We start from the raw sequence: 25751 nt of genomic DNA, 5'->3' as shown, positions 1-25751 counted from the left end.
TTTGAGGCTACTGGGAGCAACTTCCATGGCGTTGGTGAGTAACATGTTGCTCATGAACCACTTGTTGGGGATCACTGCCCTAAAGGCTACAGCACACATATTGTTGTGGCCATTTAAGGAGCTTTTTGTTCAATCACTGCTTGTAGCTTGATTACAGCGGTGACTGCATTCTCTAGAGCTACTCTAAAGTATCTTGCTTTTATTGATGTTTAGGATTAGCTCCTAGGAGAACATTGGAAAACAAGTCCAGGTATAGGATCTGGGGTTTTCCAGATGACAAATTTTTCCATAATTTGGATCTTCATACCTTAAGTATATCTTAGTTTGGATCATGCACAAGGTACTATTTTATTATTATAGGGACCCATAGGGTTAATATTCCCCTATGGTTTTAAATCCCCACTTCATGATCTCCCTAGTTGCTGGGCAGATGCAGCTAGTTGTAATTTACATATCACAGTTATTGGCCAAGAGGTGCACACCAAGGCCCAGTAAAGCCAAGTTGCCCTAGAGGAACCAGTACCTCTCTCGAGAGAGATATGTCTGGGAGCAGGGACCCCGTGAACGAGGCCAGCTAGATACAGGATTTAAGATCTGTTATAGTACTCTCTAGGAGTGTAAGATAGTGAGGGAAGAGAGGAAGAGCAGCTTTGTGCTCCAACAAGGAGGTGTAGCAGGGAGTAGCTTCCCAGGCTGTAAGATTAGGACACAGTGGATAGGGTGTCAGGCTTTAGGTTCTCCTCCCTGACCACTCCACTGGGTGAGATCCAGACCATGTGTGCGGTATTTCTGCCTAGAGGTATGCTGTACTGCTTGACTACATCCTCAGGGGATTCATATACAGTTGGCTCTGATGTACTGTCCTAGCCTGGGAATATATTCTGCAAATGCTTGTGTACACTGTAAGTAACCCTGTGGATCATTTTTCTCTGACAAATAAAATATTCTGTTCTGTTGATTTGCAAGAACCTCCTGGAGGCCACTTCTTTATTCAGTTTATACACAGTAGCCTGTGGGAGTTGTAGTTGTACTTCTTCCACTTTCTTCCACTTTACGAAGGCCCAGCTTTAAGTGGTATAGTCAAATGTAATCCATGCTGTAATATACTAGATGGTTTTTAACCCCGTTGGCCTGTATAGCCCAGTCGTGTTATATTATTATAGAGAAAAGGAAACATTTTTAAAAAATTTGATTATTTGATTAAAATGAGTCTATGGGAGATGACCTTTCCATAATTCAGAGGTTTCTGGATAACATGTTTCCAGATAATGGATCCCATTCGATCTAGTTGCCTGTAAATGGCTCTCAACAGGGTCGGACTGCAGCCTTGGGGGCCCCACCGGGGTTTGCAAAAGGGAGCGCCCTCCTGGCAGTCCCTAGGGCCCACCTCCCGACCTCCAATTCCCGTCCCGGGCACGCGAAGGTGGCACGTGCAGGCCCGCCATCGGGGGCACAGGGGGTACAAGTGTACTGGGCCTGAAGGGGGGCCCCGGCAGTGCTGAACTTTTGAATGAGCCTGGCCCCCTTGACAGCACCAAAGCCGTGCTGCCTCCTTCCAAAGTACTGAATGCGGAAGTGCCGAAAAGCCGAAGTCTCGAAGCGGAAATGCCAAACAGCCGAAGTCCCAAAGCACCGAAAAGATCTGAAGCCAAAGTCCTGAAACGATGAAAAGACCCGAAGTCACGAAAACAGCTGAAGCCGAAATTTAAGTCTTGAAGTGACGAAAAGACCCAAAGTCATGAAAGGAGGTGAAGTTGAAGTCCTAAAGCCACAAGTTCAATTCCTCTGAACACCAATGTGTGTGTGTGTGTGTTTTTTTTAATCCCCTGGCCACCAATGTATTATCTAAATACTATAGGCCCCTGCCTCCAATGTTTTTTTAAAAAATATTCTTTGGGGCCCCAATTTTTTTTTAACTTGAAAGGAGGGCCCTGGCACCAATGCTTTTTTTTTTTTTTTTACTTATAGGGGGGCCCTGTTCACCAATAGCTTTTTATAACTTGTGATGTCTGTGTGGTCTTTTAACTGTGATGTAGAGTGGGCGGGATCTGGGGTGGGGCCTTGGGTTTGGAAAATTTTGTTGTACAGGGCCCCGTGATGTAAATTTGAGATTGCTGGGTGCTAAAAAAAAGTGTTAAACTGTACCTTTTAAACACAGCATAGTTGTGCCTTGCTACGCTAACACTGAGTGCCAATGTACTGGTTGCATATACTTCGGTAAGGCAGCAAGGACAGGGCTCCCTTTGTGTCTACAGGTTTTAGAGGTTATACCAGTTGAGTAACACGCAATTTAATAAGTGCACACCCATGTTCTGCTGCCAATCCACATATGATTTGTAGATGCACATTGTGCCCATTTGGTTACTCTTTCACAATTGCGGCGGGCACAATTACGCTGGAATTCTGAGAGGGAATGTTTCATTGCAGGTTAAATTAAAATAACACCGTAACCTCCTTCATTAAATGAGGACTTCGGTGTTTTAAGAGAGAGAAAGAGAAATGTGCTTTTTTTTCATCTTTTTATATTACATGTTCCAGATGCATTAAATTTTTATTATATTCTTGGAACAGAGTACAAAGTACAGCTCTACTGTACTGAAATTAAGTAGTGAATGTCTGTAGAGAGGATTTCCTCATAGCCAGAATCCTAATATTCATCACAGTCTGTAAAAACTGGCAAGACATAGCTACCATAAGTCTGAGTAGCGGCTGGCGGCATCTTTAGGGGACAGCCTTTGTGTAATCGGCATCCTATGTGAAATCTTACAATGGGAGACCTAGGACAGTGGCCTTTAAAAGTTGGTCTGGTTAGTAATTCGTGCACTATTACACCCTTTATAAAATTTCAGAGCACAGGAACTTAACATACAGAGAAACCTTGATTTTAAGTACCCTAGTTTTAAGTTTTCCCACTTTTTACATTTTTTATTTGTGGTCCCACCAATTTATAATGCATTTCAATGGGAACATTTGGCCTGATTTTATTATTATTTATGTTTTCTGGATTTTACATCAAAATTTTGTCCTGATGTTCCCAAAAGCTGCTTTGTTTTCCTCTATGAATTTGATTATTTGTGAAATAAAGAGGTTTAAAATACTAATCAGGTGTTAATTTTGCCATGATTCTGTCTGTAAATGGTCAATTCCAATTAGTCTGCCCCTTATACAGTCCTGCACCAATCACTTATTGCTTTAGGTTGTGTATCTGACTGACAGATGCCTTGCACATGCCCCCCCCCCCATAGTGTAACATTAATGCTGTAATGTTTAACCCTTGTTATTAAAGGAGAAGGAAAGGCTAAAATTAAGTAAGCTTTATCAGAAAGGTCTATGTAAATACAACAGTAAACCCTCAAAGTAATTCTGCTCTGAGTCCTCTGTCAAAAGAAACTACAAAATGTTTTCTTCTATTGTGTATACATGGGCTTCTGTAATAGACTTCCTGTTTTCATCTTAAACCTCCAGGGCTAGGGCTTGATCATGCTCAGTTTGCTCCTCTCCCCCTCCCTGCTGTAATCTGATCCCAGAGCTATGAGTGAGCAGGGAAACTCAGGCCAGATGTGATGTCACACCAAGTGAATATGGCAGCTGCTAGAGAGCTTCTAGAGAGCTTCTAGAGCTGTTTACTCAGGTATCGTAAAGCATTCTACAGAATAAATAGTGTTATATCTTGCACTATTGTGGCTAATCTATTGACCATTATCTGTTTCTGTACCATTCCTTCTTCTTTAACACAGTAAATATTGTATCTTAAAGTAAAACGGACTCCTGTACTTATATCCTTTCGGAACTTGAAGAAAAATTTCCTTTATTTTGAACACATTTCCTTGATTTTCCCAGATTTTAAATTTTTTCCTGGTCCCCTGAAAAATGTAAAATGGGGGTTCTACTGTATGTGTTATTTACAATATGCCTAGCTAGTGTTAGGTTAAATGTACAAAGATTCATTGTGCCTAGGTGCAGGGGCATTTCTGGGTTTGCTACGACATGGCACCTGCATTGGCACCTACAGGTTGTGCTAATAATGGTAAATAAAATTTTGGCAGGTAGAGCCTGAAAATGTTGTGTTAGTACTAAAAGCATTGAGAGATGGGGGGGGGGTGCAATTTTGTTGCGGCAATAAAAGGCCTTTTCTTTTTCATTGTGGGTAGTAAGAATCACTGCAGAATTGCTTAAATAGCATAATTTTACAAACATGCATAAGAAGGCTTTGTCACACTATTTGTGTTTTACCTGCAGTTATCTATTTTCCAAGGTACATTTGAAAGTGATATACTTTTTTTTTTTTTTTTACAATCTATGCACTTTTGTAGGGGTGAGTTCCTCTTTTCAGTTCTGTAATGATTGCAATGGTGTTTTAGTTCTGTATAAAAAGAAATAATCCGGAAGCCCCTGTCTGTCTCTAACCCATCCTTACCATAGAACTCGTAACTACTACTGCATTCTCAATAAAATCTGCCAGCCTACTGATTCCGTTGTAGTGGGTACTAGTAGCAAAATAAACCTAAAGAAACACTGTAGATAATGATGTAAATTCATACTTTAGGAAGTTACTATTTGGCAAAAAGGCCTGCTTAGACACTTTCTCAGGAAGGCCAATTACTTGGTTAAAAACTGAGTGCCACTTTCTGTTTCTGGCTGTTATTGCAGTGACTGTGGAACATGTAGCTTTGAGCCATCACAAGGTTCAGCAAAGGTAGCATGTGGGTTCAATCACAAAGTGAAACTCTGCATAGGAATTCTTTATTTGGGTTTCTAAACCTTGTTCTATTCCAGTAGTAGGGCTGGCTGGTAAAAACCTTGCAGTTGGTTTGCACCATTAGGTCAAGCTAGAAATTAGGCAGGAATTACATAAGCAAATGTTGGAAATGAATGGACGTGGGTCTCCTTTTTTTCTTTCTCAGTGGCAGCATTTGGTGTTTTGAAAGGATAAAAAAAAAAAAAAACAGCTTTAGCCATTGGCAACATGGGTTTCGACAGCGCTACATGTAAAACAGAAATGCACTATTTACTTCTGGTATCCGTTACATTCCCATTTAGTATGCTGTGAGTTGATGTTATCTAAGCAACTCTGCAATTGCCATACGTTTTAAAAGGTCTTTGTGGGTTTTATATTACAGGGCAAAACTTAACAAAAATAACAAAGTGGTTATCAACAACTTTGCATGGGTTTTATATTGAGACAAAGCTGCTTAAGATACTAGCTGGTTGCTAGAGTCACTGACCCCAGGGTACAGTAGATTATAGATTGTTAGGCTAAATGTCTATAAAAGTTCTATAAGTGTGTATGGTACAATACTGGATTGTTCTGTGCAGTCCTTCTTGCTATGGTTAAAAGCAAGAATATCCACTTGCTATCACTGGCTTTGTAGCTGTTGAGCATTTATTTATTCATGCCCAGTTTTTCCAGACCCAGCCCTGCCAGTTTTATGGCATGTTGCAGACTCAGGCAATTCCTTTAATTGATCTGTGCTGTTCTAACATGAGCAGTCTGCTGCTGTCCTGGGGGCAAGGAGCTCTTACAATCATTTTAAAGAGAAAGTTCAGCCTATACTGTAATCAGTGGGAGTCTCTCTGCTGGAAGCTGGTTAGGTCCTAGCAAGGAACACTGCACCCTTAACTAAAAAAAAATCATGTGTGTATTGTAAAGCAACACTGCTAAGTAAGTGTGTGTGTATGAAGGTACCGTTGCTTCCAGACAGTAGCTTAGAAGGGGGTGGGCTGCTTTCATCATTACTGCTCTTTGATTGGTTCACATTTGCAGAACTTTCCTCCTGATTTTCTTTCTCCCTTTGGTTGAGAAGTTAGTAACTAGCTGCAGCCTCTGGGAGAGCACGTCGGCTGTATTCTGCTCTCCAGTGACACACACTGGCACCATGAGCTCAGAAAGCGATGAATCAAAAGACGGTACGTTGCCTCCTCCCTCCGTTCTCTCTCTTCATAAACTTCTACTCTGCTTTTTCCCTTCATTTCTTGTACAGCGTGTGGGGAGGAAGAGGGTGACAATGGCTGTCGAAGAGAAGTTTTATTGTGCTGATCAATCGTATGTATCTGGAAAAAAGAACTTGGCACAGGCACCCAGGGACTGTTGTTCCGTTTTCTAGATGGCCGTTTGCTTGTGTTTAGCTGTGGTGGTCATATCAGGCTAGAAGACCATGGGTTGGGTGTGAAAGCAGTATATTTAACAATCTAAAGTATAAATACTAATCTCTGCAAACAAATATTGGCAATTAACTATTTTATATTTTGGAGTAGAATGACCAGCTTGTGACCCTTGAAGGACCATTCCCAGCCCTTGTCATGTTGGGTGGGGGGGGAGATTGTGGGAACTGTAGATCAGCTGCAACTGAAGGGCCTGCTAAAAAGTTGGACTTCTCTGTTTTAAAGGAAATAATCTGTGCTGAAGATTCGGGCCAGCTGCTGCTGCTTCCCTTATTCCTCCCTGTGCTTCAGTTTCACACAGAGCGTATGGCTGATGGAGGGGAAGCAGCAATGAAAAGCTTTCATTTACTTCTTTTGCTGCGGAAAACTGGAGCCTGGCCAATAAAAGCATCAGAATTAGAGTAATCCCTTCCACTTTGCTTGCTGCAGGATCAAATTTAAGATATTTTGGGAAAAAATAGTTTAAATACAATTTTTTTTGTTGTTTTTTTCTTAATGTAGGTATAAAATATATATATTTTAGATTTGTTTAGGAAGGCTAGAAGATCTGGCTGTGAGTAATGAGTGCAGCAGATAATGTGCCATTCAGAAGTGGCAGTTGCAGGCAGAGCATAGCACAAGTAGTGAGCAGTTTGGCACATGCACAGTTTCTTCAAGGACACACTGGGTCTCTTTCTAAGTACAGGGTGAAGTGCTGGAGGACTGAATATCACTTGGGAGCTTTTCCTGTTGGGGATGTTTTGACAGAGCACATTCCTGCCCACTATTAAAGCTCTGCAGCTACACATGCCTCCAACACTCCCTGCATTGCTCTCGGGACTCCCTGACACTTCATACGTTTTCTGCAGGACCCTCCCAACATGTTTATAGTCTTACAGAAGACTGCAGCAACTCCTACAGCTTTTCAACTTTTCTCTGGTTTCCCTGTGCTAATTGGCTAAAATAATAAAAAAAGGTTTGAGCTTGAACACACAAAACAAAGACGTATGATCTGTTGGTTGATCAGGTGGTCATGTGTATTCTTGGAAATGTGTAGGGGGTTCTCTGTAGGACAGACATATCATACATTTCTAGCCACATATGTTATGGCTATATGTCCTGCTGGAGCATGGCAGCATTCCCATGGGTTTTATATAGCTGGCAGGGTTAACATATGCAAAGTATTAGTAAACTGAGCTCAAATTGGGTTTCTTTTCAGTTGAAAATTATATTTTCCTTTTTTTTTGTAAAAGCACCAACACACACACACAAACAACATACTTGCACTAATTGCACTAATATCTGCCCACCCCCCAGTCCATGGGTGGTCTTTTTATTAGAGGGGAGCCACAAAGTGAGAGTTAAAGGGAAAATATTCTCTATTTTGGGATTTTTGCTTTTTAAATTTCCTGTAAATAAATTAATTCAAATTATGCTGCCTAAAGAACCTTATTTATTTTAATATATTTATAGATTCAAATTTGTCTAACATTGTTCTTAGTAGACGTCACAGCCTTTTACCCTTACAAAGCAATTTTCTTTCTTACATGTGCCATTTATTTTATCTGCAGCACTGAATACACAGCCGTCGCACTGAGTTAAGTGAGGGCAGTACAAAATAATGATGTTTTCTCCAGCCTGTTGGATATTTGCACTCTGCCCCATGCATGTTGTGAGGGCTGCATGCTTACAAGCCTGAGATTTAATGTAAATGTATACACTCCTGTATAAATGAGAGTGACAGTATATTTTGTTTTCTGGATCATTGTTTTGTCAATTGAAATTGTCTATTTCCTATGCAATCCAATTGTCAACAGTTCGATCAAGTTACGTTAAAGGGGTAGTTCACCTTTAAATTAGCATTTAATATAATGTCGTGAGTGTTCTTTTAAGACAATTTGCAAGTGATTTTCATTTTTTATTATTTGTGGTTATTGTGCAGTTATTTAGCTTTTATTCAGCAGCTCTCCAGTTTGTAATTTCAGCTGTATGGGTCCAAATGACTCTAGCAACCATGCATCAACTTGAACAAAAGGCTGGAATATGAATAGGAGAGGCCTGAATAGAAAGATGAGTAATAAAAAGTAATAAAAAGCAATAACAATACATTTGTAGCTTGATGTAGTGATTACTGTGCAATGACAATTCCCACACTGATCACAATGACTGGGTTAGTGAGCAGTCAACTAGCTGCTCCCTGACCAATACTGACTAAATCAGACCAAAAGTTACTGTGCTGCAATATGACTTTCTTGCTCACTAACTTGACCCGACATAATGCAAGTCATGATTATTTTAGTTTCTGTAGAAATATTATTGTCCTGTATCAGGAGATTAGACCAAAACACAGAACAGGTTACAGTGCAGAAAAAAATACTCAAGAAATACATGCTGGTGTTGGTTCTCATTAAACTTGGTGAACTTTCAATGTCATAAATATGTATTTTTTGTAATATAAAACAGCTCACTCATCCTGTTACTTTATAAACACCATCCATTTTGCACTAATGTGTGTTTATGATTTCTTTTATATATTTGGCAGAAACATTGCAAGTATATTCAACACCATTATCCCAGCAACCAACAGCACACTGTGTTGGTGGTATTTCCATAGCAAAGCTGTCCATTCTCTTATCAATGGGTCAGTCAAATATAAAGATATGTTTGTTGGCCACGGATATAGGTGATCAGTTTTCTTTGTGAATCTTTTATATGATCATCAGCCAAAACGAGTGTCTGGCTTTCTTGCCAGGTTATTTGGGCTAACGCTGACTGCATCAGAGCCAGTGTTGGCCCACTTGTCAATGAGCTGCCTGTTCATTTAACAAGCCAAAGAGGCACATCTGTCCCAGTGTATTGGCCTTTACTGAATTTCTCATTTTGAATGTTGTGCAAATTGTTCCCATCTGGCTAAATAGTAGGTAGCATGTGAAAATATGAGGAAACTGTGGCTGTGTGAACTGTCCTATAGAGAGAGTTATCATCTCTGATACCTTTTTTTTTTGAGAGACCGCAAAACCCTGGGGCATCAATTTGTTAGGCACCCTGTGACTCTAATTGCTAGCTTTAGGCTCCAGGCCCCATCCTTTTCTCTAAAAGAAATTCTCCAGCCTGGGGTAGATTTTCTTTACAGCACCTCCATCTTACCCAGAAATGACTTACAATGTCCTGGACTGGTGCATATTCAGTATAGTAGTGGTGGAAACTATACAGTACATGTGCCTTTAGCCCAAGGAGTCCCAGGGCAAATGAAAGATGAGGGCATTACTGTATTATAGACACTAAAAATTTTTAAAAAAAACAACAAATTGGGATTGCCCTTTAATAGTTGATAACAGCTGAAGTAGCCCAATTGAAATTGCCCTTTATTCTTATGGAAGGGTATAGAATACAATGTACTTTGCCAAAACCATCACAACTACCAACCTCCTCCTCTGGTTGTACTGTATGTCGATGGGAGCTCTATTCCATTTTTGGCAGGAGGAGTTCAGTTGCATTTCATTCTTTAACCCAGACATGTATCTTCAGATAGTAAAATGCACATTGTCGGTATACCTACAGCACATGGAAACCATATTGTTCTGACAGGTCCCGAGAGGCTCTCCATCTTGTACCCACTTCACAAGTAGCACTAGCTCAGAGTATTGCACCCTATGAACCTTGGGCACACCTTCTGTTTAGTTTTGCAGACAGATTGTTATTCAAATTCTTTGAAACTGTTCTTTTTATGGCTAGGATCCATTTTCTTTTAAAAACTTGTTTTCAAATTGAACCCAACATATAATGGCTCTTTGATTTTCATTATACATATATATTATATATATATGTTTTCTGATATGTAGGTTTTAATAATAAATTTGTTTTGTTTCCCTTCCATCCATATAAGGTTGGTGCCCTATCATACCCAGTTTACAAACTTAGCTACATTAGTTGATCAATTTCTTAGAGGCACCAGGGCAATGCCGGCAATAACGTATATCTTGTAGCAGTTACTCTGTGAGTCTTTAGTAGAATTAAAGAGGTTGCTCACTATAAAAATCTTTTTTTCAGTTCACTTGGTTTCAAACAGTTCACCAGAAATAAAGACGTATTCCAATCACTTTCTATTTTCTATTTGTTTTCTTTGTCCCTGCTGAGCAGAATCCCAGAGGCAGCTGTTAAAATTGATACAATAGTTGCTAATATTCCACAGAATATGGAAATGTATCAACTAAATATATGAACTAAATGTAGCAAATTGTAACAGTTCAGATGCTCCTGCAGTAGTACTTGTTTTGGATTTTGTCATATGAACTATATTCATATTGGGGCCCCTTCGTGCCACCTACTTTGGTAAACCTAGTTATAGTGGGCACCAAATTGCTCATTAGACCCCTGGCATTCATATTTAGTATGTTTTATGTTGGAGATTTCTGGAACTGTGATTTAGTAGTGTATTCTGGGAGTTTTTGATGTACACATGTCAGAAATCACCATGGAAATTTGTATACTTACTTGCATACATAATTGGTACTGGCATATTCAAAAAACATGGGACTTTCCAAATCAGTTGTATTATTGTGTTTAAAATAAAATCTGTTTTTGATATATGTATATATAAGGGGAAAAAAATGATTTTTTGTAACCCCCTCGGAAATGCCCCTAAAGTAAGTGTAACTGAAATGTGAAAATTTTCTGGCAGTGACCGGGTTAAAGAACTGTTTTATTAACAGGAGAGACATTTGGCATCCTGAATTCTAATTTGAGGTGAAAATCACCTCTGTAGAATTTACTTCCAGAATACCCATTCTAATAATTAGAATATATAGTTTAAGTAGAATTAATTATAGAGTATCTTAATGACCAGAGAGGGAGATCATACAGGGGTTTTGGATCAGTCCTGTACAGAATGAAAATATTTTTCTTTAAAATGTCACCTTTTGGAGAGTTGGGGAGCTGTTGCAAAGTGCTTAAAGTGCTTCCAGAAGGCAGATTAGTGTAGAAATAGTAGATTGCTTTGCCAAGGAGTTTTGTTTATCCAAAGCTTTCCAAAGACAGAGAAGCCTTGTTGTCATAAGAAAAACAGCCATTCTCAATGTTTGTTTTTAAAATACATAATTGGTCAGCACACTGCCCCTTTAAAAACACGTGGTGCCTTCCATTGATTGATATGTAAACTTGCAGTCTTTGGAGGTGAGCAAACAGAAATGTTTATATAATCTGAAACAGCTGGGGGACTCTGGGGACCTGAGTGAATAAAAACCTCACTTCACCTGTGTATTTGTCTGCTCTATGCCCCACTCTTGCCTTTCCTAAGGCTGATCCATGTAGTAACTCTAAGATAATTATTTAAAAGTTCTCTGTGGTACTGCAAGAACATTCCTTCATTGTTAATACTCCTAACAAGCAACTAGATATATGGACTTTGAGAAGCAATGCTATACATTATGATAAAATCTGTCTTTTTGTTGGGCTGCATGCAATGGCAAATACCTCAGGCTTTAATCTTTGCGGTGCAATTTAGATGTGTGTTTCCATTAGATATAAGGACTTTGAGAAGCAATGCTATACATTATGATAAGATCTGTATTTTTGTTGGGCTGCATGCAATGGCAAATACCTCAGGCTTTAATCTTTGGGGCTAGTCCACACGAGGAGATTCCGGGAGATTTTGTCGCCTGGCGACTAATCGCCTACTGGCAACTTTGGGCGACTATTGAAAACGCATCGCCGCATGTGCATTAGCGGAGGCGACTTGGCTTTGTAGCCTATGGGGAAAAACGCAGAGGCAGTTCGGGGAGATAGTCACTCAAAAGACGAGGCGATTAGTCGCCAGGCAAAATCTCCACGAATCTCCTCGTGTGGCCATACCCTTGTGAAGATCGCGTGAAAGAAGATGGTGCCTGTGAACTCCGTGGACTGGACCTGTGCAGAAGGGTAAGTAACAAGTTAGGGGCATTTGCCCAGTGGGACAGGTAGGCCAGGGGGGAGGAGGGAGGGTGGGCAATACCCGGGAGGGGGGGAGGATTTTTGCGCCGACTGGGTTTTCTTCTCCTTTAAAGAGATACTGACACCAGAAATTAAACTCTTTTTTTACATCTATCATAATATTGTCTTTGAAAGTTACTTATAACTTTGCCATAAAGTATTTGCACAATGCTTTTACATTACCTGTCTGATGGCCCATGTTCCTGTATGAGGGATCTGCCACAAACTTTAACTGACAGAATGAGATGGGACAGTCATGTTTGCAAAACAGTCAGGTTTAGAAACCTCAACTAACAATTGCTTACAAAAACAAACCTCTCAGAAAAAAACGATCAACATGACCTATAGGTAATTTTTAATGTACATTCTTATTTTAAAAAGTAGTTTTTTAGTGTTCGTATCACTTTAAGACCTGTAAACTTCACTCTACTTTTTAATTCCTTCTCATTTATTTATTTTGCAAGTTGAATAGTTACATTATTTTCCATCACCAGTGTCTCTTCTAATTCTCCCTCATCATTCCCTTTACTCTGTTAATAGTCCCCTGTGCTTGACGACCTTTTATGTCCAGTTTAGCCAAAAAGTCTACCACTGCTTGTAGTATCAGCAGCATGGGTACACCATACAAGCACAAATAGCCTGGGCTGTTCTATTAAATAAACTTGGCACTGCCTCACTAGGCCTTTACCTGTACAGAGATTCTGCACATTTTAAGTATCACAATAGGAACATTTACACTTACAACGTTGGCGTTTCATTTTAATGCAAATTATTCCCAAGAAACCATTTATAGATTATAATTATAGAGCAAAGCTATTAAACTCGATTGTTCTTTGCAGCAATGTAGCATCAGTCCTGCTTCTCTATTTTGTAACCACACTCATGAAGACTCATGTACAGTAAATGACTTTTCTGCAAAGAGGAGCTGTGGTGTGTTTTATTCTTCCAGTAAACACACTCCATCATACGGGCCAAGCCGAGAAATGGCAATTCATTCTGTCATTAGAATGGTTATTGTGTGCAGTGCTGGAAATGAGCTCAACTGCTGCACTGGAATGATTGTGGTGAAATGAAAATGATTCCTTATTATCCTTTTAATTCATTTTTATGATTATATTGATAGATTATTTTGAGAATTTTGCGTTTACAGAAGTGTGTCTGTGGTAGTTAGTGTCTGGCGCTTTTGCTTCGCGTACGCTTGCCTGATGTGCTCTCATATAAACAACAAATGGCCACATCTTTTTACATCAATATTCAGCAAGACAGGAGCTCATTCTGGGAAGCTTCCCTAATAACCATGAACTTGCTGCTACTGCTGCTTTTCATTAAGACAGAAAAGATCATTATACTAAAGAAAGTAACTGTCCTTAAAAAGCAGTGTTGCTGAATGAAATAAGACACTGTATGTGGCTTCTAGCATATTTGGGGTATGTAGTCTAGAGGGTGGAGGAATTCAGGGACATACATTTTTTATACAGGTTGGAAACACAGAGTGAGGGAAATTAAGAAAATTTGATTAACTTTCCATGGGTGAGATAACTGTTGTTGAGTACAAATCGACACAAGGCCATTGCTAAAAAAAAACAAAAAACACCCACATTTGTAACACAAAACCATCGCCATGCCTTGACTTCAGAGGACAAGGTTATATGTATTGTTTGCTGACCATTACCATAACTGCTAGGATAGATTGCATCTGTGTGAGATGGGTGATGTAGAATTATTGGTGTAAGGACATCTAAATCTCAGATACTTTAGTGCAGTATATTATGCTCAATATAAATAATGTTTGTAATGCTCTAGTAGTCCAAGGACTATCAGGACAATGCACATGTCAGCACTTGGACTGTTGTGCAAACATATGTCTATTGAATATCTCCATTAAGTTATTTTGATCAAGATATTATTGATCAAGGTATTACTTATTATTGTACTGTGTTTTGGTTTAACGGGTCAAACTTGCCCATCCCTAAATATACTGGGGTCATAATGTCAAGAGCTGTGTTCACTTTGGCAAAGTGTCATGGGGTCACAGTATAATAAACTGACAGGACCACTGTGTTATGCAGCAATGGGACCTAGTGTGGGCCCTAAATGTGGGCCACTAGGATCACTGTCTTGAAATGCTGGGACCACAGTGTCATACATATATTGCTAGTAATAATATACACCTGTGCTTCTCCTTCTTCTGGTGCACAGCTTTGCTATACATTGCATGGGGTCACATATTGTGACCATTGTATTCTGAAATGCTGGGGTCACTGTCAGGGAATCAGAATTGTTCTATGCTCAGCTTTATAGTGCTATCCTTTGCTGGAGTTTGTTGGGAGTCACTGAGCCCTTTAATGCTGGAGGGGTCACTGGTTTTGATTTCTGGGAGTCACTGTGTTCCTGATTAAGACAGGAGAAGGCAAGGTTAAAATGTGACTTATCTAGGAAGTCACATGAAGATTCAAAAGTAGCAGCGGTCTGTTATGGCACTAATTAAAAAAATTTTAATTGAAAAGTGAAACTTATTATTAACAAACATTTGTTTATTTATATTCCTTCTTTGTAGCTGACTGAATTGCCCTGTGTAATACATTGCAGCAGCAGAATATAGATTTCATACTAAAATCAATATTAATTATCTAAATAGTTGTACCTTTTCTACACTTTTTTTGTGTGCTTTTAGTTTCATCCCACAACATCAATTTATATATTCACATTGTATTGCATAGCCTCGACTTGAATGGATCTGTTTTTTTTTTTTTTTGTCTCATCCAAAATTCCATGCCATGCATTCCAATATTCTGTTGTACTCCACACCAGGCCTGGACTGACAATCTGTGGGTTCTGGCAAATGCCAGAGGGGCTTCTGTAAGATGCCAGTGACGAACACTATATAGTGGGCTGGTTGGGGGCTTATTTGGAATGCCAAGGCCTATTTGGACTCCCAGTCCAGTGCTGCTTCAAACACCCTGGTTTTACAGGCCAATATATTTACAGAGGTCACATTCCTCTGGCACAGCCACCCATCTGCTTTCTAACATATATATGGCTTTAAAGCTCTCCTTCTGCATAAGCCAAGTGTCATGGAAAATGTATGTATATAAGTGCAATATGTATGACTTGTATCTCTGATCTCTTTATTATACTGATGGAGGCACACATAAACATGGTCTTTGTGATTGATAAAGCTGATTGGTGGATGCAATGTTCATGTTTCTGTAGTGTAACACATTGATGGTAGCATATGAGGGTTTAACCAGCAGAGTTATGAGACCGATAAAGGAAATGTAGAGTCATAACCACTAAATAGAACTGGGGATGAGAAATAAGATAACTGGAACAGGATGCCACCCGCTCATTTACAGCTGTGGGACATTTGTGAGTAACAGAAAACCAATATTGCTTTTAGAAAGGGCATTTTTGTGGTATCCAAGTGCAAAAAATACAGAATATGGTGTTTTCTCAATATTTTGAATGTTCCTCTTATTTATAGTTAAAAAAAATAAAAAACCTTTTTGACATCTCGTTCAGTTCAGGGCTAATCTAAAAAGATGAATACACAATGTCTACTATATATATTTTTTCATACATTACTCTTCAGAGTGAGAGGAAACCATGAATCATTTGTCAAGTGTCTGCAGTCAGACACATTTGACTTGATTTGTTTATTTTGTCATATTATTTGTTTTTTCCCACTGTTAATGCATCATTGGCAGCGGCGATTCCGGTGAAAAAGCTGCCTGAGGCGGGTCCTCAAAGTGCTGCCCCCCTCGCCGGCTTACCCATCTGCAGGGGAGGCATCAGAGGCAGGAACACTAGTGTGGAGAGCGAAACTGCGCTCTCTCGCTCTAGTAAAGCTGAATTTCCGGTTCGAAACGGGAAATTCAGCTCTTAAAAGTACAGGAGCGTCTTTTTGCCGCCCCTGGAAATGTATCTGGCGCTGCCGCCTGAGGCCGAGCGTCCCTGATCATTGGGTATTCCTCTATGAAAGGATTTAGTATTTCTGCAGTAACATATACCTGAGGATATATGAATATATATAAGAACATGACAATATTTCAGCCAATGATTAACAATTGTATTATTTATTTACTGCCTTTGATCTTGACAACTGTGCAGCCTTTTAAGCTCCTGCATATTACATATCACATGTACTAGTGAGTGAGACTGCTGTGTATATGCATGTACTGTATGTTTAATGTGTGCTACAAGTTTCTTTGTATTCTATTTGAGACCACACCACTGGAAACAGAAACAAAAGTGTTGTGTAGTTTGTATCTTGTGACACATGGATGGTTGAAGTAGCCGAAGAACAGCTGCAAATAACACATGGCTGCAGATCCATTGATGTGTACAGAGGCCCACATTGATCTGAATGCTATAAGGGCATTTCACTCATTTGATCATATTCTCTGGCTGATGCTTGCGCTGTACATAAGCATGGCAGAGCCCATTACTGCTAGGATGTTGGCATGAAACACATTCTATCCACAAAATAAATGCCTTCAGCAAGTCACAACATGTAGGGATACGTTTTTCATTATAATGAGCTTTCCTTTCTTAACATTCCAAACAATAATTGCAAATACTGTAGATGCCTCCGTTCATTTGAACATTCTTGATGTTAATATCTTAGATCGTGTTTCTGTCCAGCTCTGGTTTATGTATATTCTTAGCAATATTAAAACAACTGTGTTTAATCCTATTTATTTCTTATGTAAAACCAATAAGTACATTCTAGATAGGAATGGCTAATCCTACATGAAGCAAATCCAACCATCAGTACTTGCAAGCATGGACCCGTGACATAGACAGTATGTATTATATGGAAGGTTTAACGGGGTTACAAGCTGGTTGTTATTATGATTTAGGTAAAACTATACTATTTGCTGAATACCTTTACAGAAATGATTTGTTCAAGTTGTGTATTTTTCCATGCAGTTTGGCCGCAAAGCTGACATGCCACATACCAGAGAAAAATATTAACATGTCGGAGAAACCTGTGGAATTCTTGAGAAGGCTGGGTACATAAAAATGGTCTTGGCTCAATGGCATTTACTGGACAGAAGGGGTTTAGAGTAAAGCCAAAAACTGAATATACACAGATCACTATGATTGCCTTGAACAACAGGCTGCAGGCTGGATTATATACTAAAAGCATCAAGCATTTGTTCTAAAATGATGTCTATTGTATTTTTTTGGGGGGTGCAACTTAAAGCCAGTTCTCAATTGATCATAAATACACTGGGGCGACATTTACTATCCGGCTGACATGATGGCTAGACTCTTCTTTGTAATATTAGCTGTGTGTAAATGAATGTACAGAATCCCCATCCTTTGGCTCTTTCTTAGTACCTTATCAGATGTAGATTTGACAAATGATCAGACACGGCAGTGACTGTTATGTTTATTCCTAAAACAAATCTGTATTTTGTTACATTGTCTGTATATAAAGAGCATATAATAGTGCAGGGTGCTGCTTCTGGGACCCGTTCCACTAGTTAAATAGAGGGGAGGAATTCACACTTTGGGTCAGGAGGCAGAAGAAGAGGCCAGAGTGGAACTTCACACCGACTTGTTCCACTGACATAATGAGACATAACTTTCCATTGTCCCACAGAAGTAAAGTATTGAGCCCTTAGGATTCTCGAAGAAAGCTGGGACTGCTGAGTTGTATGCGTGGGACAGACAGACAAACAGATGCTGCAGTGCAGTTTCACTTCTTGAAAAGAAAGCGCAGGAAATTGCTGAGCTGAGTAAGCTGTTTGGCAGCTGCTGTACACAGGCCCAGGCAAGTGATAGGGGACAGGTTTAGTTCATTTATTAGGAAACATTTGCTAGAAAATACACTTGCAATACAGATGTCGTTTTGCCCTACTGTGCAGCAGACTGATCATTTCTAAAGGGAGTGTTTCCAGCTGATTTCATTCATATTTGACACTTCATTGTGAAATTTATATACAGTAGACGTGTATGTGCCTACAGTTGCTGGAAAATGCTATTCTATATTAAAGCAAGCTAGTAATTGCTGAGAGGCCCCCTATATACTATTAACTGCTGTGCACTGGAAAATCTGAATCAAACCATGCAGATCTTATTACTGATCAGTATTTCTTCATTAGGCCCTCAGTGGGCTCCTAATAGTGGTTAGGCCCCAAGATTCCTCTTAATTTCTTGTAGGCTGTATGCAGAAATAAGTTTTGTGCATGTGCAAGCTGTGTGGCACCATGTAAGTGCAGAGTAGTGGGTGCAGTTTGTTGTGAGGGATCACTGCTTGAATTCACTGATGGTACATCTACACATGTATTTCATTAACTGTGCTCATTCGGGTTACTTCGGAAACTTCTTCTGTTTAAGGGCTTTCATTGTTAATCAGAGAGAGTGTTGAAGTAACAACTGATCGATATCTCGATCGGGCATGTTAACAAATCCCGTCAGATCACAGCTGCATCTATGCGGTCCCGTGATCCGACCACCCTTATTGGGTCCATCATGATCAGATCGTTGGGTCCACTTCAATGTGGGTACATCGGGGAGAGATACGCTCATTTGGCTATCTATCTATCTATCTATCTATCTATCTATCTATCTATCTATTTATTTCCTTATCTATCTATCTATCTATCTATCTATCTATCTATCTATCTATTTATTTATCTATCTATCTATCTATCTATATATCTATCTATCTATCATATATCTCATTTGTTGTAGACAGTTTTAAATATTTTGGGGATCTAAAAGTTGAAATAATGGCATTGGAATCATTACTTCCCTGACCCTCAGTGGTGATGGGCCTCACAACTGACTGACACTGTGGCAATGCAGTGGCAGAAGCATCTGACCCCTAGAGAGAGTTATAAGATGTGGGTGCCAGTTGCAGCTTATAGTAATTTGGGAAGTTGAATAACCAGGAAATGTTGTAGTGCCTGCTTCCTTATTTTGGGATTCACCAGAATCCAGGGACAATTCAGTGTAGATAGCAGCAAATATTTGTGCTTCCAAGTTAACGTTTCCTTAGTGCTAGCCTCCACAGAATCATTGTCCATTGTCACCAACAGAGAAGCATCACTAGCCGACATATATAGACTGCACGGATCTGTTGCATTCCTGAGGTGAGGCAAGTGTTATTGCAGCTGTCACTCATGTATAAATGCATATATCCACATAAGGAATACTTCACACTGTGAGTCCTGACCTCCTATTTTATAGCCCTTTAAGGGGGGCATCCAAAGATAAGCTTACCCATACAAATAGGGTATGAATTGTCTTTAGTCTGAATTTTTGGGGTTCTGAAACAAGAAGGTACAAACTGGAGCCATGGTTTGGGAGTTAAGATGGCCATAGACGCAAAGATCCAATCGTACGAATCATCGTACGATCGGACTTCCCCATCCCCCGACCTGTCACTAACCATTCAGATCAAATAAAGTACAAAAGAACAGATGAGCCGATGTTCTGTCCCTGACAGCAATCATACGATAGTTATGTCTGACAAAAGCTGGTGACAGTCTCCCACTGAAAATCATACGATCTGCAATACATGCAGATTTATTACCCGCAGCCGACAGAAATCTTTTAACCTGTCCAATCAACCAAACGAGCGATCTCCGACGGACAAAAATGCCGGGACTCTCCACACGTGGTCCGAAATTCGTACAAATCCTCAATTCAGATCTTTGCGTCTATGGCCAGCTTAAGTGGTAGGAGTTGTGTCTGTGCAAATAAGCTTTACTGGTGATACTGTCTTTCTGCCCTTGCTGTAGTTCTTATTTGCAGATACAAAGTGCTGAAAGCCAGAAGCCGATGCTGTAGTAGAATATAATTAGGGAGTAGCATATGGTGCACATTTAAATGCAAAACATTGCAAAGCATTGCACAATATGAAGCTCCTTGGTGTTTTTAAATGTGAATGCTTACTTAATGTTGAAGGTTCGGTTTATGTTGCATTTTAAGAAGCAGGCTGGTATATATGGGAATACACATCCTTAAAGGTACCAACGTGAAATGTCATTGCTGTTCTGGGTGTCACTCCACTAAAAATGTCATTTATTTTTCAGCAGAAAATAATTTTGTATGTTGGAACAACTGCAAGTATTATATTGAATTCAAATGTGCTATGTAATATAAATGAAAAATATATTGTTGGGAATTACTGGACAGTAATATTGCCTTTGTCAGAACAAATGAAGACAGACTGCAGCTGATGTTAAATTGTAATGTACCCGTCTTGCTTGCATTAATGTAAAATTGAAAAAATTAAGTATATTTATTTATATTACTCCCACTTTTTCACAGGTCAATGGCAGGCCAGTCAGGGAACATGTGGATGCAGCAGGAGTAGATAAAAGTACCTTGGACAGATATTGTAGTGCAGTGAAAGCACTGGGAAACTGGGATTTTTATTCAAAATGTAATGGAATTCTTAGACAGGGATTCCCCAACCCAGGGGTCTCCAACCTATTTTACCCTTGAGCCAAATGTAAAGAGTTGGGGAGCAACACAAAATCGTTCCGGGGATGCTTGGTAAGTGCTGTGATTGGATTTGGTAGCCACTATATGGACTGACAGCCTACAAGAGGTTCTGTTTAGCAATACACCTGCATTTTATGCAACTAAAACTTGGCTCCAAGGAATTCAAAAAAGGCCCCTGCTTTGAGGCCACTGGGAGCAACATCCCATGGGTTGGAGAGCAACATGTCACTCATGAACCACCGGTGGGGGATCACTGCCTTAACATATGGGTCTAGTGTTCATCGCTAACTGTAATCCCAAACTGTAATATTGCAGCACTGATGTAAATACTTGTTTATAAATGAGGACAACACTGTCATTGTGCAGCCCTCCTGCAGGTCTGAGTGGGACTCTTGGCTTGTGTTGTGGCTTCTGGCACTTCCACAATGGAAGTCCATGGAATTGGCATGTAGAGTGTATACTTATTATATTTGCTCTCCTTAGCTATTTAGGTATGCTGGAAGTTGTAGTTCAGCAGCAGATTACTGAAGCTTAGCCTGCTGGGTCTCTGCATATTTGCGGGCAGTTGTCTCATACTCTGGCAGGAAAAGTAGAAGCTTGTGGAACAGTGATGGAATGTCTTTTCACCCAGGCCTCACATACTTATCATAGTCAGCACCCAGGCCTCACCCATTTGAGAGCTCACTAATGAAGTTACATTAGGGCTGCATGTGTCATCATGGGTTTCTTTCAGATAATTGTTTACATTCTCTGCACAGCTATATCTAGAACAACTGGAATGCTGTGTTTTGACATTTGGTAGGAGCAGCAACTTCCATGTATGGGGGCAGTAAGTGAGCCTTACAAGTGAGCCTGGCTGGTTGTAATGGTCACAATAACAGAAGGTCGGGTGCTTCCCTGCTGACTTCTGCATAGAGATGGCCTTGAAATCATACAGGTTTAATATTGTGGATTGACACACCTCCTTGCCTCGCCTATGTTTCCTGCTTGGTGTTGCAGATCCCTCTAGACCGTCAGCACACATCAATCACATGTATTGGATGTAGGAAAAGAGTCGCCAGTAAACACCAGTATTTTCGCCCCCCATGAAATGTTGATGCACATGAGGTGGCAATAAAAGGGGCAGGCTCCCCACCTGTGAAAATACTGGTGTTGTGCGACTCTTTTCCTACATCCAATACTCTAAATCATACACTCAGCACTTACAGCAGACTCTCTTCATCTCATCTATAGCTTAAATACATTGCAAATAGATGCTCAGTGCTCTCCATACCCATTTATGCCAGTAATAGTCGCTCCTGTTCTCCTCACTTCCCACTCCAGTTTATTGTCCAGCTCATTCCTCCAGAGTGTTTCATCATAGAGCTGCTTGTAAACTGCCTGCATTGCAACATCACTCTTGCACCTTGTCCTTCCTTTGTAGCCTTCCCTTACTCATTTTTTATAATCAATTAATGCAGCAACGTTGGTACCAAAAAGGAAAGCCATACCTGCTTTATAATGATTTTGTAACTGCAAGTAAAACAAATAGCTTGGGGATCAATAAAAAAAAAGTGTAGGGACATGTTTTTGGCATAAATATAGAGTTGACACCTTTTGCGGTGGAAAACGTCAAGCAGGGAACAGATGATGTCAGGGGTGGGACATCAGGTGAAAACCGGACAGGTACTGTAGCAACCCTACATAAATCCCCATACCGTATTAATGGTATGGGGACCCTTTATCTGGAAACCCATGATCTAGAAAGCTCAGAATTACAGGCCATCTCCCATAGATTCAATTTGAATCAAGTAATGATTTCCAAACAGTTCTTTGGACTTGATCCTAGCTTAGCTGCATGAATCATATTGGTGGGAAATAATAATATAGAGTTTATTTAATGTTGTGTTTATTTTAGGTTGGATTTTAGCTGGATATTAGATCCTATGCCTGTATATGGATTTTAGATGAAAGTGCAACTAATTAGAAGATATTGAAACAGGGCACCCCACTGTAATAAGCTCCTATTCTTCTCTTTGTGAGCTCATCATAATAATCATTATCATTATCACGTTAATATAATATATAATATCAGTGTCTCAGAAATTCAATTGTTTCAAAAACTCAGAAACTCGTGTGAGTTATTGTCACACAAGCCAGTGATGATGAGCCTAATAAAGAAGACTAGCAACCCTCCAATGGCAGGTACTGTACACAGAGCAATGGAATGTTTAATTTCAGGCAAGTTCCTGAAAGGGTTTCCCTCAAGTTGGTATCTGTAAACATGACCTATTACACTGGCAACTAATTACTGGCATTTTAAGTGCCAGTATTTCTAGCCACACACTGTTTCTTCAAGGTCTTTTGACCACCTTTGTGCTGTAGAAGAAAACAGTGGTAGTCACCACTTCCCATAGCAAAGCATGGGAAACAGACACAGGCAGTGACAGGTGGGTGCTACATAGAAATCTTGCTTCAGCCTTTCTAAGAGGTTCCCATCTGTCACCACCTGTCTCAGTCATGGGTACAGCATTTCCCATGTTCTCTGCTAGGGCACCATGAAGGTCATGCAGGACCAACAGATTTGTATTCCTTCAAGGCCATGTTTTCATGCAGTGTTTGATCGCAATATTTCAGGCCAACACTCAACCATTTCTTAAGCAAGCCAATAGCTGCATTCCTGATTAGGTTTCTGCAGGTCTATCAATGTACCAGTGAAATCCAGACCATTCACTCTTATTGGCATAAAATCTCTATACTATTGTGTTGTTCGTAAAGTGACCAAGTTACCCTCAAGCAGAACCACCAGATGAATGCAGTTCCACACGGGGATAACCCCATGTCATACATGGTCAAAAAGTGATTACACAACATTTGGGGGGGAGGGCAGCATTTGGTTAGTTAATTTAAAGGGGCTGGTGATTCCCTCAAGCACTAGCTAAGTCATCAGGGAGTGCCTGTGCATCATACTCCTGTGTATTGTACCTCGCTTATGCCAACATCTGCTAAATGAATCATTTATTCCCATCCTGTGCATTGTCACCCACTTAGCAGTTGGCTAAATTGTGATATAATTTGGATAAACAAACTCTTTTATAGATGTGTCTGACAATGAGTGTTACTAAGGTTTATTGTGAAAGACATCTCCCAGTATCCTCTGACAACCTTCTGCCAGTGGACCCAAGTTTACTCATAAATCAACTTTTGACTTTGCTGAAAGGGAAATAAATTGGCTTTGTATATACTGCTTATTGGCATTGATTGATATGTGTTTTTTTCCTTACAGTGGCAACCGATATCTTCAATTCCAAAAACCTGGCTGTACAAGCCCAGAAGAAGATTCTTGGCAAGATGGCTTCATCTAAATACATAGCAACGTCCCTGATTGATGATACAAGTGGCGAAGTTCTAGATGAACTCTACCAAGTGACTAGGGAGTACACCCAGAACAAGAAGGATGCCGAGAAAATCACAAAGAACCTCATCAAAACAGTCATCAAGCTGGCAGTCTTGTACCGAAACAACCAGTTTAACGAGGAAGAGATTGGTCTTATGGAGAAGTTTAAGAGAAAGGTCCATCAGCTGGCCATGACTGTGGTCAGCTTCTATCAGGTGGAATATACCTTTGACCGAAACGTGCTTTCCAAATTGTTAAACGAGTGCAGGGAGCTGCTTCACCAGGTCATACAGCGCCATCTCACGGCAAAGTCTCACGGACGTGTTAATAACGTGTTTGACCACTTTTCAAATTGTGAATTTTTAGCTGCTCTGTACAATCCCTTTGGACCTTACAAAAAACACCTTCAGAGACTCTGTAACGGAGTCAACAAAATGCTGGATGAAGACAATATTTAAACATTTTACTAACGTTCAGAGGCAACGGTGTTACTGAACCAGCAGCGACTGGGAGTTACGAAGGGCCGAGGGGCCGATCAGAAAAGAGGATTTTGTTTGCTGATACGGAAAACGTGTACTGGACTGACCCTGTGTAGGTTGCTCTTTTCAGGCCTTTACAGAAGTGGTGTATCGGTTTCCAGTTAGAATAACGCAGATTCATCCAGTTAATGTTGTGTATCCAGTGGCTTATACATGAAACAAAGCAAACTTTTAGAACTTGATTCCCAAGGCAATGCACGGAAATGGAACATTTCCCTGAGATTCTAAATGAATGAGTTTATTTATGGTCTTATAAAAGGTACCTTGATTGGATCCTGTTCCCTTTATGTATATAAAATGTGCATTCTGATACCTTTTGCATTTATACAATCCTAATATGGAAATGAATAAAAGGCAGCTTTCTTTGCTTCTTCTAAAAGCTTTTTGTTCTCTGGACAATATCTATAAAAAAATAGAAAATTGGTAAGTGCTGTTCAAGGCATGTAGGCTTTGTTTTACAGCAATACTGTTTGCAAGTAGCAGAAAACCGATCGCTTCACTATTTCTAGTGAAAGTAATTTGACTTTTGTAAACACACTGCTATTATTCTGAATACAACTGTACCATTGCCCATATCCTACTAGTATATACCACAGCCCTGTGCAACTAATGAGACGATTATGTGATCCCTTCTTTTCTTTTACCATTGTGTCAGCTCTCCATTTGTTGCTTGATGTCTATGGGAAACGCATGGAAGCAAAGTTGTGGAGGTTGTTGGTGTATTAGTGCAAGTGCCATACTTAAAGGAGAAGGAAAGGCTAAAATTTAGTAAGCTTTATCAGAAAGGTCTATATAAATACACCAGTAAACCCTCAAAGGAATGCTGCTCTGAGTCCTCTGTCAAACAAAACACAGCATTTCTTTCCTTCTATTGTGTACACATGGGCTTCTGTATCAGGCTTCCTGTTTTCAGTATAAACCTCCAGGGCTAGGGCTTGAGCATGCTCAGTTTATGCCTCTCTCCTCCCCCCTCCCTTCCCTGATGTAATCTGAGCTCTGAGTGAGAAGGGAAAGACTCAGGCAGGAAGTGATGTCACACAAAGCTAATATGGCAGCTGCTATCCTAAACAAACAGAGCTTCTAGAGCTGTTTACCAAGTATGGTAAAATATTCTGCAGAATAAATATAGTGTTCTAACTTGCACTATTGTGGCTAGTCTATTGGCAATAAACTGCTTTGGTAGCTTTCTTTCTCCTTTAAGGCACATACTGTCCATGGCTATATAAGTTGCACAAGAGGGGGGAGCCTGATCAGATACACTG

General features: G+C 40.0%; 1 protein-coding gene across 4 annotated transcripts in view; it reads left to right on the top strand.

The window, feature by feature from the left end:
- Positions 1 to 24868, top strand: part of tnfaip8.S (TNF alpha induced protein 8 S homeolog) — a 58709-nt gene extending 33841 nt beyond the window's left edge. For 3 of the 4 annotated variants that reach the window (XM_018236901.2, NM_001092068.1, XM_018236895.2), the window contains 1 exon segment: positions 23840 to 24868. In XM_018236901.2, coding sequence (XP_018092390.1) covers positions 23905 to 24408 — 504 coding nt within the window. In that variant the 5' untranslated portion in view covers positions 23840 to 23904 and the 3' untranslated portion in view covers positions 24409 to 24868. 4 annotated transcript variants of the gene reach the window in all.
- Positions 24869 to 25751: the final 883 nt, after the last annotated feature.

This window comes from Xenopus laevis, chromosome 1S, assembly GCF_017654675.1.
Source record: "Xenopus laevis strain J_2021 chromosome 1S, Xenopus_laevis_v10.1, whole genome shotgun sequence".
In the NCBI taxonomy this organism is placed as follows: Eukaryota; Metazoa; Chordata; class Amphibia; order Anura; family Pipidae; genus Xenopus; species Xenopus laevis.
Note: the sequence above shows the minus strand (reverse complement) of the source record. Positions and strands in the feature narration are given on the sequence as shown.